Here is an 18,512-nt window from a genome sequence, read left to right on the forward strand (position 1 = left end):
ACATATCATTACACTCTGATACACAGTCTTGAAGCTTTAGTCAGAAAACAACTAGACAAAACTCATAGAATATTTAAATTGTGCAGAAGATGTTTAACTGTATTTGATGGTCAAAAAATGGTGAAGGGGGTTCCTGAATGTAATGCAGAAATTGCCAAAAACAAGTTAATTGAGCATCTGAAATACTGTGGCAACCATAAACCTGTTCATATGGTGATGCCCAATCCAAGTGAAAATTGCAAATTCAAAAAGTATGAAGCCTTGTTGGAACACCCAGCATATATTGTCTGTGATTTCGAATCGAACCTCAAACCTCTTGCATTCTGTAGCCCAGATCCAGAAGAATCTTCAATTACACCGTACCAGCAACATGAACCTTCCAGTTTTTGTTATACAGTTGTACAGGATGGTGTAGCTAGTGAGCCATACTCATACATGGGAAAAGATGCCATCAAAATATTTGCACATAGAATAGAAAATGAGTGCCGTGACATAGCATCTAACATCTTATTAATATCAAAGCCTATGTTGCCTTTAACAGAGGAACAGATTGAAGATTTCAACAATGCAGAAAAATGCCCTGTATGTGATTGTGAATTTTCAGATACAAATATCAAGGTTCATCACCATTCTCATACAGATGGTCGATATAAACAGGCCCTGTGTAATAGCTGTAATATTCAGATCAAGAGACCAAGATTTATCCCCGTATTTTGCCATGGAGCATCCAATTATGATTTCCATCATCTGATCAGATACGAGGGGTTTGAGAAGCAGAATTTAAACATTTTAGCTGAAAATGATGAAAAATATATATCTATTAGCAAGATAATTAAAGTTGATGGTGTTCCTATTCACATAAGATTTCTTGATTCTTACAGATTTTTATCTGCTAGCCTGGCTACACTGGCCTCTCAATTATCTGATGATGACTTGAAAATCACACGTGCCTCGTTTCCAAATCAGGACCTGAAATTAATTAGGCGGAAAGGTGTATATCCATATGACTATGTCACAGATTTTTCTAAATTTGACGAGTGTTCCCTGCCACCACAAGAAGCATTTTACAGCAGAATCAGAGGATCTGGAATTACTGATGAAGATTATTACCATGCTCAGTTGATGTGGAACAATTTAAAATGCAAGACATTTGGTGATTATCACATGGCTTATTTGAAACTTGATGTCACCCTCTTAGCTGATATATTGCAAACATTCAGAAAATCTTCCATGCAAAATTATGGACTGGACCCAGTGTATTTTTACAGTGCCCCGGGCCTAGCATGGTCTGCAATGTTTTTCAACACCAAAAAGCAATTGGATCTGATCCAAGATCAAGATATGTATCTGTTTATGGAGAAATGTATAAGAGGAGGGATGGTGCAATGTTCCCAGAGATATGCCAGAGCAAATAACAAATATATGCCTGATTATGATCCAGCACGGCCATCAAATTATATACTGTATGTAGATGCAAACAACCTCTATGGTTATGCCATGATGCAAAAACTGGCATATGCAGGGCTTGAATGGGTTGAAAATTTCAAGATTGAAGATCTTCAGGACTTTGATGACAGTGAATATGGCCTCTTCTTAGAGCTTCTTGATCTGACAATTCCAGATCATTTGCACAATAAATTTTCTGATCTGCCCCCAATTCCCGAGGTTCAGTGTTCACCTGGTTCTAAACAGAAGAAGCTCATGATGACACTGGAGCCAAAACAGGGTTATGTCATATATTATAAAAACCTCCAATTCCTGATGAAACATGGTGTCCAAGTGACCAAAATTGGAAAAGTTTTGAGGTTCAGGCACTCAAGATGGTTGAAGCCATACATTGATACAAACACGGAGCTTCGAACATCTGCAAAGAGCGAATTTGATAAGGGCTTGTTTAAATTGATGGTGAATTCTGTATATGGCAAAACAATTGAAAATGTCAGGAAACATACCGATGTTAAAATAATTACTGACCCCAGCCGGAGCAAAAAATTGGTTGCAAAGCCCAACTTCAATTACAGAAGAATTTATGATGAGGACATGGCACTTTTCAACATGATGAAAACAAAGATCAAGTTTGATAAACCTATTTATGTAGGGGCTGTGATATTGGAATTGTCCAAATTACATATGTTAATATTATATTATGATGTGCTGAAACCTTTTTATGGTGATCGTGTAAAATTATTGTACATGGACACGGATAGTTTTATTCTTGATATTCAAACAGAAGATGTTTATCAAGATATGTCACAGCCTGAATTGTTTCAATACTTTGATACCAGTGAACATACAAAGATTCAACCCCACAACAAAAAGGTGCCTGGCAAGTTAAAAGATGAGACACTTGGTGATGTTATTGTGGAATTTGCTGGGTTAAGTGCCAAGATGTACAGTTTTGAAACATGTAGTGGTGCTGTTGCCAAAAAGGCCAAGGGCATTGGCAGAGTAACTGTTGAAAAAGATCTCCAATTTGAAGATTATAAAAATTGCATCAAATCACAGAGTTCAATCAGAACATCAGAAAATAGAATTCAGAGTGAGAATCACTTATTGACTTCAAATATTGTAACAAAAGTGACCCTGGACCCACATGATGACAAGAGATGCATTTTGTCATGTAACATACATACTTTACCTTGGGGGCATTGTGATTTGAAAAATGGGAAACAATGCCCAATTACAGAGCATGATTTGAAATAAATAAACATGCCTATGAACTTATTTGGGTTCAAAAAACAGGCTATTATGGACCTGCCCACACCACAACCCTCTCCTGATTTACAATCTGTAATGTCTAAACTGAGTGGCTTGTTAATTATTCATCTGAACAGCATACTTACAGATAATGATGAAGAAACAGGCAAAATATTGTACATATTTAACAATAATTTAAATCATTACCAATTACCTGTAGGTGGGCAATTACAATTTATTACAACCCCTGAGGGTGATGTCAAGATTTCAGTAGGGAGAAATATTTACAGAATTAAGCACTCAAACATGGTTTCTGGCACTGTATATACTGTTTCTGCTGGTGACTGCTTATATATTGAGGTCCCTGGATCCTATGACAAGCTTATACCCTTTTTTATAGAATTAAGAATCAGATACTCTATAATAAATAACCATTAAAACAAAATGCCTAATGATATATTTGGCCATACAAGGCATGAAGATCACAGTGATGAGATTCTGATGCTTGATGTCAGAGTCAAGAAATTAAGAAGTGATTTACAAGCTTTACAAACCACACTGAATGCCAGTCTTCAATTAGAAATTACAAATTTACAATCACAATGCATGGACCCTCTTCTTAAAATTGATTCTGAACTCAAAGTGCTGCTTCAGAAATATACTGATCTGGCTACATTGGATAATTTTCAAAGTTTGGAAGAAGCTGTAGCAGCTCTTCAAGCTAAATTTAAGACCCAGGCTAACAACTCTGAGCAATTGAAACACCAATTAGAAGAGCAGATAAATAATGTCCAGGCACAGCTCCAAACAATTGTCAAAAGCATAAAATCACAGGAAGATTTTGATCTAGTGATTTCCACTCTAAAAGAACAGATTCAATCACTCCAGATACCTAACCTGGACCCTCTGCACAATGCCATAGCCGAGGTTAAAGAAAAAATTGAGACGCTTGAAAATTTTATGAACAACTTGCCATCTTCTGATGCTTTGAATGCAATAACTCGGAGTGTAGCAAACATCAAGCTGCAACTTGAAACATATGAAGATTTTGGAAAAATTCAAAGTACCATAACCCATCTTGAGGGTACAATAGCAGCAGTGCAAAGTGATTTGGCAAATGTACTAGAATCCCGATTGCCTGGGATTGTAGACACACTTGTCAGTGTCCAGCAACAGATCACAAAGCTTGAAAACCTCAACACTGAATCTGAACTATCTCATTTTCATCACTTGATCGATGATATCCAAACAAAGCTTGAAATTTTACAACAATCCACACCCACTCAGGCAGATATAGCCCTGCTCCAAAATGCTATGCAAAATGTGGCTGATGCTTCTGAATTAAACAATATGAAATTGGCACTTGAATTTTTGCAAAATACAGTATCAAATCTTCCTACATCACAGGAACTTAAAAATATTAAGAGAGCTGTGAATAGGATATTGAAATCAGAAGATATCAAGAATATCCAAACAGAGATCAAACAACTTACTCAGACAGTTGCCACTCTACCAACCAATCAACATATTAATGAACTGCATGCCTTGTTTGAGGATATCAGAAGACAGGTCCATGATCTTACTGCTCAAAATTCAAAATTGGCAGTTGTTGAAAATTTGCAACAAATTGTAGCTAATATCAAGCAACAGCTAGGAACCATGGAATCCAATCAAGCAAATGCTCTGTCTGTTTTTGCCACCCAGCTACAAGAAATTGTGCAACAATACAAGAGACTTGCTGTGGACATAAAAATCAAGCCAGGCCATGATGATGTTGTTAGGACCATCAATGAGCACCTTGAATCTGTAACAAGCAGATTGCTTACAGCAGAAAAGGAAATAACAGGCATAATCGAGAATCCAAAACATACAGTAATTCTTGAATTGTACAGCATCCCCAACAAAGAATATGATTCACCATTTACACCAGGTGGCAAAATATATATGCTGTCCCCTGCACAATTTTATTACCAGTTTTTTGTTGGAGGCACATTGAGACCAATCAAGATCAAATATTGGCATCAACCACAGGCACACCACTACCCCACCTTATCAATAACAAATGCTGACAACAAACCAAAAATCAGCAGTGTAGAATTGGAGGATTTTACAGACCCCAATACATTAGAAACAGCCTATACTGAAGATGATGGATCTCTGGAATTTAAAATACAAATAGGGGACAAATTATATTTAGAAAATCCTGCAGTCTCAGCTGCTGAACACCCCATAGTTGCAATATTCTTGTTTTCATATCATGTCTAGACAAATTATTGTTGATGAATTACACAGACAAGCCAGACATAATTTTAAGAGACTCCCAGTAGTCACAAAGGGCATAGATGATTTATGGCAAAGCGACTTGATTGAGTTGTCAAGTGGACAGTTGAAAAACTTAGACAAAATCAACAAGGGCTACAAGTATCTACTCACTGTGATAGACACATTTTCAAAATTTGCATGGGCTGTGCCACTCAAATCCAAGACTGGAAAATGTGTTACAGAAGCCCTCAGGACAATCATCAATCATTCAGGAAGATCCCCGCGCTATTTGCAAACAGATAATGGCAAAGAATTTTATAATTCAGTGTTCCAACAATTTATTAAAAGCCGGTCAATAAAACATTACTCGAGTTACAGTGATCTCAAAGCCTCAATTGTAGAGAGATTCAACAGAACCTTAAAAAATCTTATGTATAAACAATTTACCCTCCAAGGTAATTATAAATGGATTAATATTCTTCCAGAACTTCTACATAAATATAACAACTCGGTCCATTCCACAATCAACATGAAACCCTCCGAAGTAACTTCATCTGATGAGCAAAACTTGATCAGGACTGTTTATTATCCTAGATACCAGCCAACAACAAGAAGGGCCAAATACAGAGTGGGTGATCAAGTAAGAATCAGCAAATATAAGCACTTATTCAAAAGAGGCTTTACTAGAAACTGGAGCACCGAATTATTTACAGTGGTTCAAGTTAAACCCGGGACCCTTAACACATATATAATAAAAGATCACCGAGGAGAAATTCTCAAAGGCCGATTCTATGAACAAGAGCTCAGCAAAACTAAACAGCCCGACACATATCTCATAGAAAAAATCATCCGCAGAAAAGGCAACAAGTTATTTGTCAAATGGCTGGGTCATCCGGAAAACAGCTGGATCGATGCAGACAAAGTGATAATATGAGCACCTGGGATGTTATAAAAAGGCTGCCAGAACCTGAACAACAGAATAAGATAAATGGAGTGCTGCTGCCTGATAATATTAGGTGTCTTATTGTTGGGCCATCTGCTTGTGGTAAAACTACACTAGTGGTTGATAATTTTTTATTGGCCCCCAACTGGTTAGACTGGAAAGACAGGCACTTGTATGTTTTCTCTAAGAGCTTGGAACAATTAAAATATCAGCAGCTGATGAAGCTATATGATGGATTGGATATTGCCACTTTTGAACCAGATGTTAAGCCACTTGATGAATGTCTCGATAATTCTGTTGTTGTGTTTGATGATGTTATATTGGATAATCAAAACAAGGTTAGAAATTTCTTTACACAGGGCCGACACAAAAACATTGATTGCTTCTACCTGGCACAGACTTTTTCCAAAATACCGAAGCAACTGATCCGAGACAACAGCAATTTTATATGTGTGTTTCATCAAGATCATACAAACCTCAGGCACATACATGATGAATATGTAGGTGGGGACTTGAGCTACAATGATTTTTCCAAGTTTTGCAGCAAGTGCTGGAACCAGGACAGTTATGGGTTTGTCACAATTGATATGACAAGAACACCCAATAGTGGCAAATACAGAAATAAAATCAACGATTTTCTAGACGTTGAGACATAAATAAACAACTATGAAACGACCAGTCATTGATGATCTTAAGTTAAGAGATTATCTTGTAAAAAGATTTAAGGGATGGAAATCAGAGAACCGTGGAATTTATGAAAAACACAAACAAACAGAACAGCCTGTAATTGATGCTATTAATAATTTAGGTAAGAATATCAAAACTGTTACAGAGCAGAATCAAGATTTGATCACGGAGCTTGTACCTGTAGCTGCAAGGAACATATTAGATTATCCATTCACCCCACTTTCCAGTATTCATACACCTAGTCCTGTTGCTCCTCGAAGAATTGAAGCTAGTCAGGATCCTATTGAATTGGGTCTTCTTGCTCAAAAATATTTAACCACACCTAAAGACAATAAAGATGAGGTGTTTGGCTTATATGCCGACACAGAGCTTGATGGCAGTATCATACACAGAATTGGTAATTTCAGAGTAACTTTTATGGGAGATGATCTGATTGTTTATTCAGAATCTCGTCTCGGAGAAAAAGGTGGTTTTGTTAAGTACCCCGGAACACCTGGGTTGTGGGAACTGATGACTAGGAAAAGGCCTGGCAGCTATACAGATCAAGATTATGAGCATTACAAAGAAATATTAATAAAATCAGATGCTCTATACCAGAACAATGATCCCACACAAAAAAGAGTCAAGTCGAGCAGTGGAGCAAAATACAATAATTTAATCAAGCCCATATGGTCACAGATCAAGACTGGCAGTGGAATCAAACATTACAACACCCTGCCTAAAGAATTTGTGTGGGTTGATGATGTCAGGAAACTTGTAGATAGGTTATTGGTGATAGCTGGGGAGGAAAATGCTGGGAACCACAATTTTTACAATGAAAAGGTTGGAATTATGGACATGATAAGCACTAAATTATCTAATTTTATAGTGAATGACCCTAAGGGGATTGGATATCTCATAAAAATTATTAATACTCTACCACCTAAATTTTGGAATGTCTCTGAGGGTCGGGGACTGGTTAATGACATCATAAACAAGCTGCCATTTGAACTACACATTCCAGGCTATCAGTATTGTGGTCCAGGCACAAAACTGGACCATAGATTAAACAGAGGGGATCCCGGTGTTAATCCCCTAGATGCAGCTTGCAGAGACCATGACATAGCATACAACACACATTCTGATCTTGACAAGAGACATGTTGCAGACAAGAAATTAGAAGAGGCTGCATTTGGTAGATTTGTAAGCAAAGATGCTTCTTTGAGTGAAAAAATAGCAGCATTGGGAACCACCATAGCTATGAGCACCAAACAAAAACTGGGGTGGGGTTTGTGAATATATATATAATAAACCTACAATGAAGGCCAAGGGTGTTATGTATCAAATACCTTATGCAGGTCTCAAATCTCTTAAAACTATTGACAGCCTTTTGACCAAAAAGCAGCGCAAGAAAAAAAGCTCTTGTATTGCAAAGGGGCATGGTATGAAATTGTTGCTTAGTACCCCCCAATTAAAAAAATTACAGCAATCAAGGAAAAAATCACATGTGGGGGGTTTCATATTTACTATCCCGGCCATCTTAGCTGCTCTCGGGGCTGTTGGGAGCTTGGCTGGGGGTTCAGCTGCCATAGCAAAAACAGTAATAGATGCCAAGAAGAATAAGGCAGAATTAGATGAGCAGAGGCGCCATAACCTGGCCATGGAGAAAAAAGGCAAAGGTGTTAAGAGAGCCATGAGTAAGTTTAAAAAAAACAAGTGCCGCTTACAAACCAAGATATTGAAGCTTTAATCAAGCCACTGGGCATCAAACATTTTAGGGGTGTGTACATGTCTGATTCTTTACCGGAACAACCACTCAACAAAGAGTGTGGCATTGTTAATTTGGATGAGTACAAAAATCAGGGCACTCACTGGATCTGTTATCTTAAATATTTAAACAATGAGGCATTTGTGTTTGATTCATTTGGAGGTGTTCCACCTGAAAATTTAGTAAAATATCTAAAATCAACTAATCTTTATTACAATAATGCCCGTCTTCAAAACTTCAAAGATGTTAATTGCGGACATTTGTGTTTATCTGTTCTCAGATATATGTCTCAAATAAATAAACCGTCAATTGAAAATTTTCAAAAGGCCTTGTGGTATCTGAAACATCATGGGGGTATTCCATCTCACCAGCCAAAATTCAATATTGAAACTCAAATTACATGATGACATAGTGTATCCCAAAACAATAGCTCTCAGAGCATTTTACGGCATGTACCTGATCCCCAATATTACACACCACAACAACAAAATTGCAGTAGGGGATCAAAAAATTGTCTTCACTCCAGGGCAATATAATCTGTCCACTCTAAATGCACAATTACCCAGAGGTGTAGTATTAAGTCAAAATTCTGTCACTCACAGAGTAGAGATTGTATCTGCTACAGAAACAGTGCATCTGGGTACTATAGGAGAGCTGCTAGGCTTTGAGAACAACACAAAACTCGAACCGGCCATCAAACACACTGCTATGAATATACCCAAATTCTTAGCCATAGAGACTCTGAATATTCACTGTAATGTGGCCGAGGGTATGATCACCAAATCAAATGGCATAGGCACTCACAAACAAACCGGCATCATTGCAACATTCAAACCTAATTCCGAATTTATGGAGCCAATCATCTACAATCCATCCCCAACATTATATTTTCCTGTGTGCCACAACAGAATAGATAATATTGAATTGATGGTCACTAATGAAAAAGAAGAATTAGTTGATTTTGCTGGAGCCACAACAACTGCTATCATAGAAATTAACATTTAAATAAAAATACATACAATGGAAAATATTGAGAGTTATGAGCTACAATCATTCCCTCCAAACAGGAGGACATTTGCAAATTTAAATCAACCCAACACAGAGATCGAGGTTGATCTTGATGTTGGGGATGGCTTTATACACCCCCACAGAGCAGATCTATACATCAAATTTGATGTTGTTAAGCTCGATGGAACAGATTATCCGGCAAATTCTAATATAAGACTTGTAGACAATTTTGTGCCGCATCTGTTCTCTGAAATTGAGATCAGAAAGCATGGTGTTGTTATAAACAGAGTGGATTATCCCGGCATTACCTCCACGGCTTTGGCTACATTAAAATTGTCCAAAACCGAGGCTTCATACTACAAAATAGGGGGATTTGAGGCTGGTGATAAGATATTATCTAAGAACCACACTGTGCTGTTCCCAATGCGCCTGTTGCCAGGATTCTTCTCGGATTACAAAGATATTATGTGGAAGGGTGGTTTAAGAATTACATTTAGAAGAGCTGCAAATGATAACAATGCTTTGATGAGGTACAGCACATTAAACCCTACAGGAGAAGCTATGCCTAATACCCTACCTGATGAGGGCAAGTGCATTATTCAGACTATGGAGCTAAGAATCCCGGTTGTTGAATATGAGGCCAGTTACGCTCTTAAATACAAAGCAGATATAATAAAAAATCCACAGATTCCTCTGCAATTTTACACATATCAATGCGTACAGAAGCCCGCATCTGGTACTTATTATGAATTTGATGCCACAAATTCATTCTCCAGCATACAATATGACATGCCGGATTTTGTGGTGGTATTGTTTCAGACTGGAAGACACAATAATCAGGAAAAAAATTCAAGTAGATTTGATAACTGCAACATCAAGAACATATATCTTAAAAATGGCAGAAATGAGGTCTTTCCTAGAGAAAATTACAATTTAGACATGTCCAAGGATGATTTCCTCAAATTATATGAGGCTTTTTCGGCTTTCAAAAGGGTCACTACTGGCAGTACTGATATGTATTACTCACCAGATGAATTCAAAACACGGAGACCCATGTTTGTAATCAACACTTCAAAAAGGAAACAGGTTGTAGTTAATGACAGGACAAACATTAAAATTATCTGTGAATTCCACGAGGCATTACCCGATGACACCATTTGTAGTGTCATTCTCATAGGTGAAAAATCATATGTTTATGATGTAAGAAATGAGAGAGTCACGGAGCAATTCTAGAAGAATTACATTGTCTTAATATTAGATATGTAAATTGAGCCTGGTATCCAAGAACTTAAACCAGAAATAAATATGTGTATGTGTGTGTGTGTGTGTGTGTGTATATATGTGTGTGTGTGTGTATGTGTGTGGATGGCCAGTTTTAAGTGTGGCCACAAGAGGGGCATATTTTTAACAAATTTATGGATAACAATCTCACAGAAGTGCCTTTTGTAAGTATAAACAAATCAATCTGAGAGGGTCATACTTTCTGAGGAAATTCCCGAGGGCATTTTCACAAAAATCTTAGATTAGACAAGATTCCACACTTGAACAAAAAGCTCATATGCTCATGTTAAGCTTGTTTTAAGTATAGCAAATCTGCTTGAGGAGGGGTTCATACTTTCTCGGGTTTATAGTATCATAAATACAACTACTTGTGCCCCCTCCGATTTCCATGAAACTTTGCAGCTGTATAGAGGGGCCCAAAGGAAGAAATACGTGTTTTTGTGTTTCAGCTAAACACTGTTTTAGGGGGCAAAAAAAAACCTCAAATGTCAAGATGAGGACAAATTGAAGTGTGCATTTAACCCATGTCCCCCTCCGATTTCCATGAAACTTGGCAGGTGTATAGAGGGGCCCAAAGGAAGAAATACGTGTTTTGGTGTTTCAGCTAAAAACAACTGTTTTAGGGGGCAACCCCCCCCCAAATGTCAAGATGAAGACAAATTGAAGCGGGGATCTGACCCCTGTGACCACTCCGATTGCCATGAAACTTGGCAGGTTTAAAGAGAGGCCCAAAGGAAGAAGTACGTGATTTTGTGTTTCAGCTAAAAACTGTTTTAGGGGGGGCAACCCCCCTCAAATGCCAAGATGAGGAGAAATTGAAGTGGGGATCTGACCGCGAAGCCACGTTAATATGGCATAGGAAGAAACAGGGGGCATAGGGCCCCTCTATACACATGCCAAGTTTCATGGAAATCGGAGGGGGACACTTAGATAACCTCCCTTGTAAGTCACAACAAGCTGAAATTTTGAACCTAACCTTCCTTTTTTATTTCAAATTTCAGCTTCTTGTGAATTAGTTCCTTTATTTTCCTTATTTTGACTGCACTATTACTGTCTGGTAACATGTATACAAATTCGCATTCCTCAAATGTAATCACAAATACGTCATCCCCCTCAAAGCAAAACGCTTAATTCGCACAGTGTTTAAGGTACGCTAACCACTCCGCCACCACGCTCGTGGAATATTGATTCTTCGTAATTTGGAAATGATTTATATAGATCGTTTCTTAGTAGTAGATCTTATCGTTCTTTAGAATGAGTGATGTCTTCCCGAATCATGTGTAAAACTTTTGGTCCAATTTTAGTTCACGTTTATCTCTAGAACCGGTGAAAATATTATCTTCGAATTTTGCGATTCATTGTTTGGCATTTTAATTTACTGTATTTCCTTTCAATAGTATAATCTATTAATTCTTTTTAGTGCAATGGCCTCTTCGTCCACGCGCTGGTGGATACAAGCGCCGTCATATCAACCATCACGTCCGCTGTTGTGTCGAAGCTTGGACTCAAGAGGGAGGTGATTGCTGACGTCACTGTGCCAACAAATCCCCTTTCAGACACAGGTAAGAGCACAAAGAGGTGATTGCTGACGTCACTGTGCGAACAAATCCACTTTCAGACAGATAAGAGCACAAAGAGGTGATTGCTGACGTCACTGTGCCAACAAATCCCCTTTCAGACACAGGTAAGAGCACAAAGAGGTGATTGCTGACGTCACTGTACCAACAAATTCACTTTCAGACAGATAAGAGCACAAAGAGGTGATTACTGACGTCACTGTGCCAACAAATCCACTTTCAGACACAGATAAGAGCACAAAGAGGTGATTACTGACGTCACTGTGCCAACAAATCCACTTTCAGACACAGATAAGAGCACAAAGAGGTGATTGCTGACGTTACTGTGCCAACAAATCCACTTTCAGACAGATAAGAGCACAAAGAGGTGATTACTGACGTCACTGTGCCAACAAATCCACTTTCAGACACAGATAAGAGCACAAAGAGGTGATTGCTGACGCCACTGTGCCAACAAATCGACTTTCAGACACAGATAAGAGCACAAAGAGGTGATTGCTGACGTCAGTCTGCCAACACACACTTTCAGACACAGATAAGAGCACAAAGAGGTGATTGATTGCAGACGTCACTGTGCCAACAAATCCCCTTTCAGACACAGATAAAAGCACAAAGAGGTGATTGCTGACGTCACTGTGCCAACAAATCGACTTTCAGACACAGATAAGAGCACAAAGAGGTGATTGATTGCTGACGTTACTGTGCCAACAAATCCCCTTTCAGACACAGATAAAAGCACAAAGAGGTGATTGCTGACGTCACTCTGCCAACAAACACTTTCAGACACAGATAAGAGCACAAAGAGGTGATTGATTGCTGACGTCACTGTGCCAACAAATCCACTTTCAGACACAGATAAAAGCACAAAGAGGTGATTGCTGACGCCACTGTGCCAACAAATCCACTTTCAGACAGATAAGAGCACAAAGAGGTGATTGCTGACGTCACTCTGCCAACAAACACTTTCAGACACAGATAAGAGCACAAAGAGGTGATTGCTGACGTCACTGTGCCAACAAATCGACTTTCAGACACAGATAAGAGAACAAAGAGGTGATTTCTGATGTCACTGTGTCAACAAATCCCCTTTCAGGCACAGATAAGAGCACAAGGGAAGAAAAAAATCTGTTTTCATGGCTGTTATACCTAGTCGTACTTGCAGGTGTCGATTGGGAAACAGCGAATCAGCGATCAGTTGAATTTTCTCCTACTAACATCGGGTATTTTCCAGTCACAGGGCACCGAACGCTGTTGGCGGGACGACACAAATGAGCGTTGATACACAGCGTGTTGCCAAAGCGTACTGTAAAGCGAGAGGTTTTCTACAACAATAAATCAACGGGGATTAATGGAATAACTGCCAGTGGCGTACTGAGTCCAAGGTCTGGGCTATCTCACATGGTAGCAGGCTATGAATAGAAATAAGTTTACTAAGAAATCAGGTTGCCAACTCATAAGAAACCAGGTTGCCAACTCATAGGAAATCAGGTTATCAACTCAACAAGAAATCAGGTTGCCAACTCCAGAATCACCATCATCATTTCACTGATATGAATAATATTATTTACAATTTCTGATCGATTTTTCTCCTGTATTTTATTCTCTAGACTTCAGGCTTCGCAGATAGCGTAGCTAGCCTAGAATATACGCTCCTGATAACTGCACACGTGTTCCTGCATAACGAAGCTTCCGGAACGACCACCCATAAGTCGGTATGCAAGTGGCAAAACAGAAGTACGCTTGGAAACGTTGTAACGGGAGAGCGATGTTACTCCTACAGCTTTTGCTTCGCAACTGAGGTTGTTGACATTCATCGAAGCACACACCCCGGAAGACGATTCAGGGGCAGATAGAGCTATGTAGGGCAGCCGCCAGTTGGAAATGCAATCAGTATATCAAGGTGACGTACATACAGGGCTGACTTGTGGGACACTATTGTATTCGGAAATGTTGGTGTAATGTAAGTTGGAGGTATTCACGAACTTCAATAAGTCGGCAGTTTTGGAGTCTATTTTCACAATTAGTTTTCATTCGGGCCCAACTGTACATTTACGCCGTGATCTGTTTAGAAGTCAAATTTATACGCAGATAGGGTAATCAGGACTGAATCTACAGTTTAAAGTGGAATCCGAACCATTGTGTGCTTCCACTAGAAATCGAACCCGGGACCTCTTTACCGCCACAGCGTTACCAGTACACCATCAAAGAGAGACTGAAATGCACATAGGACTGCTAAGTAAGTTGTAATTTTACAATAAACATTTAATGAACTTTATGCAGATATTTATTTGCATGAATTGAATATTAGTAATTAAACATTCGATATGTTTATAACCTTGGATCTCTTAGAAACGATTATATTTATAAATATGAAGCATCAATATTGAGGCCTGTAAAGTAAAAGTACAGTGAGATGCATAAGTATTACCACACAAATTATCCATCACTATTTTCAATTTTTTCTCGCATCCTATTTGTTTTTAAGAAATAAAATGTTATTGATGTGGTATAGAGAATTTTCCTCTGCTTCCTGACGTTTTATTGCATTTCATGGACCTTGCATTACGTAAAACAAAGTAAATATATATTTACTGATGGGCAATTTTCCTGGTAATACCTGTGCATCTCACTCTACTAACTTCGTGAGAAAAAGATGTTCTGGATTATCAGGGACTAAAATAATTATCAAGTCATGTGACCTCGGTCGATCTATATGCCCGCTAATGGTAGTAAATAATCGACATTATTGTGACCCATCAATATTTCAGAAACCATGTGATATTTTGTGAACGATAATACTGGAACTTAACAATTAGATAGAACATTGTCTGGACTAAGATATATTCGAAAAAAATATAGTCTTATAGTTTCGAAATCTACTGGTATGTTTTCTGATTAACATCCATGAAGTTCATCGTAGTTGCATGCTTGTTTATGTTACAATATTAACTAATTGTTGAAAGTTAATGTTGTAACACATTTTTCGAAGAATGAAAACACTCAAGATTTTATTCACTATCAATTAATTTTTATTGCTCCCTTCCATTAAAAACCATTCTGAGTTGTATAATATTTATAATTTGTCATTTTCAGGGCACAAATCGCGCCTTTCTGTCGAAGGGAAACTCAAGTATATTGACCTGAATTTCCAAGGCCTGAAGCAAGTGGTTCAGCTCTTCGTTGGTAAGCTATTTACAATAATTCATCCTTCGTGTACATGTTAATTAATATATTCAGATTATTTTTTACACGGGAAAAAAGGGCCATATACGTAATCCCATTCAATTTTTGAAACTCAAATTAGATTAACTGAAGTCTTCTACTTCTGTCTTCCGGAGAATTAATATATTTTAATGAATGACAATCTCTTCTACATTAGCATTGTTTAAGAGATATCTTTCCCAGGGGGAAAAGAGTATAATCAAGTATAATCGCTATATTCATCCACAGCATCACTAACAATCATATGACTAACAATTGGATTCCCTGCTCTAATGAGGTACCCTGAGAGGTTGAATTTTCCAGTCATGAATACATTGCAATTTATTTTCGATGGGTTTTCATCATTATTTCTTAATAAAGAAAAATATTTTCCATTTTCCTGGAATGATACTTTAAAAAAGGGAAGATATGTCTAATTGTTGCTATCTCTTGTCCATTTATGCATTAGGACTTGTTTCGTTAATGTTGTTTACTGCTGGATAAAAGTTATTTATATTTACTTTATCTATTTGACATCTTGGATGTCTTTTCTGAATACATCTAAGCACATAAATAAATTAGGTATTAATACATAGTAACGAAATCAAAAACTACATTACTATTAAACAAGGATTACATATTTTCAGGGACTTCACATATGTTGTTGAGAGTAAAACATGATGTTATTTACTTTCAACATCAAAATTTAGATAAAATTCCAAAGAAATATATCAATGAGTGACCAGTTATTCTAGTCAATTAATCGCTTTTCTGAACATTTTCAGTTGCTAATGTTTATTCTTTTCAGAATACTACAACGGTTCAACATTTCTTTACAATCAGTTGAAAAATGCTGTTAATTTGACAATAGTTATAAACAGTGGCATTTGATGAACAAGAGAGGAGGGTGACTTACTCAGAGACGCCGAAAATTATTTTGGGCGCATCCAAACCTAGAAATTCTTATTTACTAATGCACTGCATTCCAATGTTCAACTGAAATGCTTCGTGAAGTGAATACATACTGTCCCGTTGTCAGAGCACGATTAACAAAAAGTGGTACAAAAAGCTACGTGAAATAAAAAAAATCCAGATACACAGAAACATAAGAAAGCCAGCCACTATTGAAACATCTTAAATTAGCTATTGACTGACTACTGTCAGCGTTGGAAACAAATTAGGGATTGTTGGAGATTGTAGTTAAATCACTAAGTTCCCTCTCTGCTCGTAACATATAATTCCATTGTGTTGAAGGAAATTGGTTTTTCATGATATCAGTTATTTGTCCTGAATGAGATAGGTTAATCTTACGAAAATAACATTTCACTCATCACCAATAAAAATACTTGAAACATATTGTAGAAAAGTGCAACCGTTTTGTTTTATATCTGCTAAATATATTACAATTCTCTTCAAGAGTGTTTATGTTATCTTCTCTTTCGAACAGTTCGCGACAGCCCAACTGAACTGGTCCTCGGAGTAGATTTTCTGAGGAAGACTCAGGCAAGCATCAACCTGGGGGACAACGCCCTCATGTTTCCGGGACCCCCTGCAGTGAAGGCGCCGTTCATGGGGGTGAGGGAAGTGATGCAGGTTATCAGGACTTCACAGAGACCCTCGACGCTATCATCACTCTGAAGTTTGTGCAGTGGTGATGAAGTTTACGAAGAAATATATAAACTTGTGAAGCAGAAGTGAAGTTTGTGATGAAGAAATGAAGTTTGTGAAGCAGGAAACGAAGTTTCTGAAGCAGGAAACGAAGTTTGAGACGCAGAGAAGCAGGGGACAAAGTCTGTGAAGCGGGGGACGAAATTTGTGAAGCAGGGATAAAATTCGTGAAGGAGGGATGAAGTTTGAGAAGCAGGGATGAAGTTTGAGAAGAAGAGATGAAGTTTGTGAAGCAGGGATGAAGTTTGTGCAGCACAGAAAACTGTGATATGTATTTATATGTGCTTGTTAACGCATGGAGACTTCATTTAAGGCAGTGTCCGTAGGACCATTGTCGTACTAGAGTAATTAGTGGTTTTCCACACGTTAAAGGTGCGCTGAGATAAATGGGGTATAAAAAAATTCTGTAACAGCTAACCATAAAAATCCGGAAACTTATGAAAACTGACTAACGTGTCTTACGACAGCTCATCTTGGTATATGCAATACAGGTTACCTATGTACTCCCTTCCGAATACAACACACGCTACGTACAATTGTGTATATGCAATATAAAGGAGACGTAGCCGAGCAATTACATAAAAATGTCAACCTTGGTGATCAAATTACAATATACCGTACATTGTTTTAAAGGAGAACATCTTTAGATAGTAAATATACAGCAATGCATGTGTTTCTAAACACTAAAATGTGCCTGTATAAACATCCACAAAATTCACCAGTCATTTTAACGTGTGTAAATTCACTAGTTATTTATACTTTTATAAGAAAGGTGCCGCTAAACCTTGTTACAAATTAACTTGGAAGAAATTGTTTTCTAAATTGTGTATTCTTTTTTCGTGCAATGTTTTCTTTCCAAAATATTTAAACAATATACTCATCTGGTGCATTTTGAGCTTTATCATAAATGCTACTAATAAAATCAAAGAAAGTTTTTACTCTTCTTGAACGTTTCTACTCCTTTTTACAGATACAGAGTATGTTTAAATTTAATGAGGTGTAAAGGGTAATATAAGTTCTTGCAAAATACACTCAGAAACATTAGTAGGTCTAAAATCCTTGAATTTTCTATGGATCATTCATTATCAAAGTCCACTGTAATTGATAAACAATTTTCAATTATTATTTCAAAAGTCGTGTATATCGTTACGTGAGCTGAAATGGAATATTATAATTGGAGAAACTGTTGTTTGTAAGCCATACAGTATAGTGAGATACAAGTATCACCAAACAAATTGTCCATACCCATATTTATTCTCTTTGTTTTACGCAATGATAGCTTTGAGAACTGAAGGAAAACCCAACAAGTTTGTTGACAACCTTTACACCATCATATCTGCACCTACACCATCCAGCCATTAAAAACACGTAGGATGCAAGCGAAAAATTAATGAAAACGGATACTCAGCACTACTTGTGCATCCCATCCATGAGTATTACC

General features: G+C 37.6%; 1 protein-coding gene across 1 annotated transcript in view; it reads left to right on the forward strand.

Annotated features, from left to right (window-relative positions):
• The window catches only part of LOC145996967 (nuclear receptor-interacting protein 3-like), a 40,869-nt gene extending 22,872 nt beyond the window's left edge, over positions 1–17,997 (forward strand). The window contains exons 3-5 of the mRNA XM_083133557.1: positions 12,046–12,187; positions 15,296–15,385; positions 16,851–17,997. Coding sequence (XP_082989683.1) covers positions 12,046–12,187; positions 15,296–15,385; positions 16,851–17,041 — 423 coding nt within the window. The 3' untranslated portion in view covers positions 17,042–17,997. The remainder of the gene's footprint in view (positions 1–12,045; positions 12,188–15,295; positions 15,386–16,850) is intronic.
• Positions 17,998–18,512: the final 515 nt, after the last annotated feature.

The sequence above is a fragment of the Lepisma saccharinum genome, chromosome 13 (assembly GCF_977018435.1).
Source record: "Lepisma saccharinum chromosome 13, izLepSacc3.1, whole genome shotgun sequence".
Taxonomy (NCBI): Eukaryota; Metazoa; Arthropoda; class Insecta; order Zygentoma; family Lepismatidae; genus Lepisma; species Lepisma saccharinum.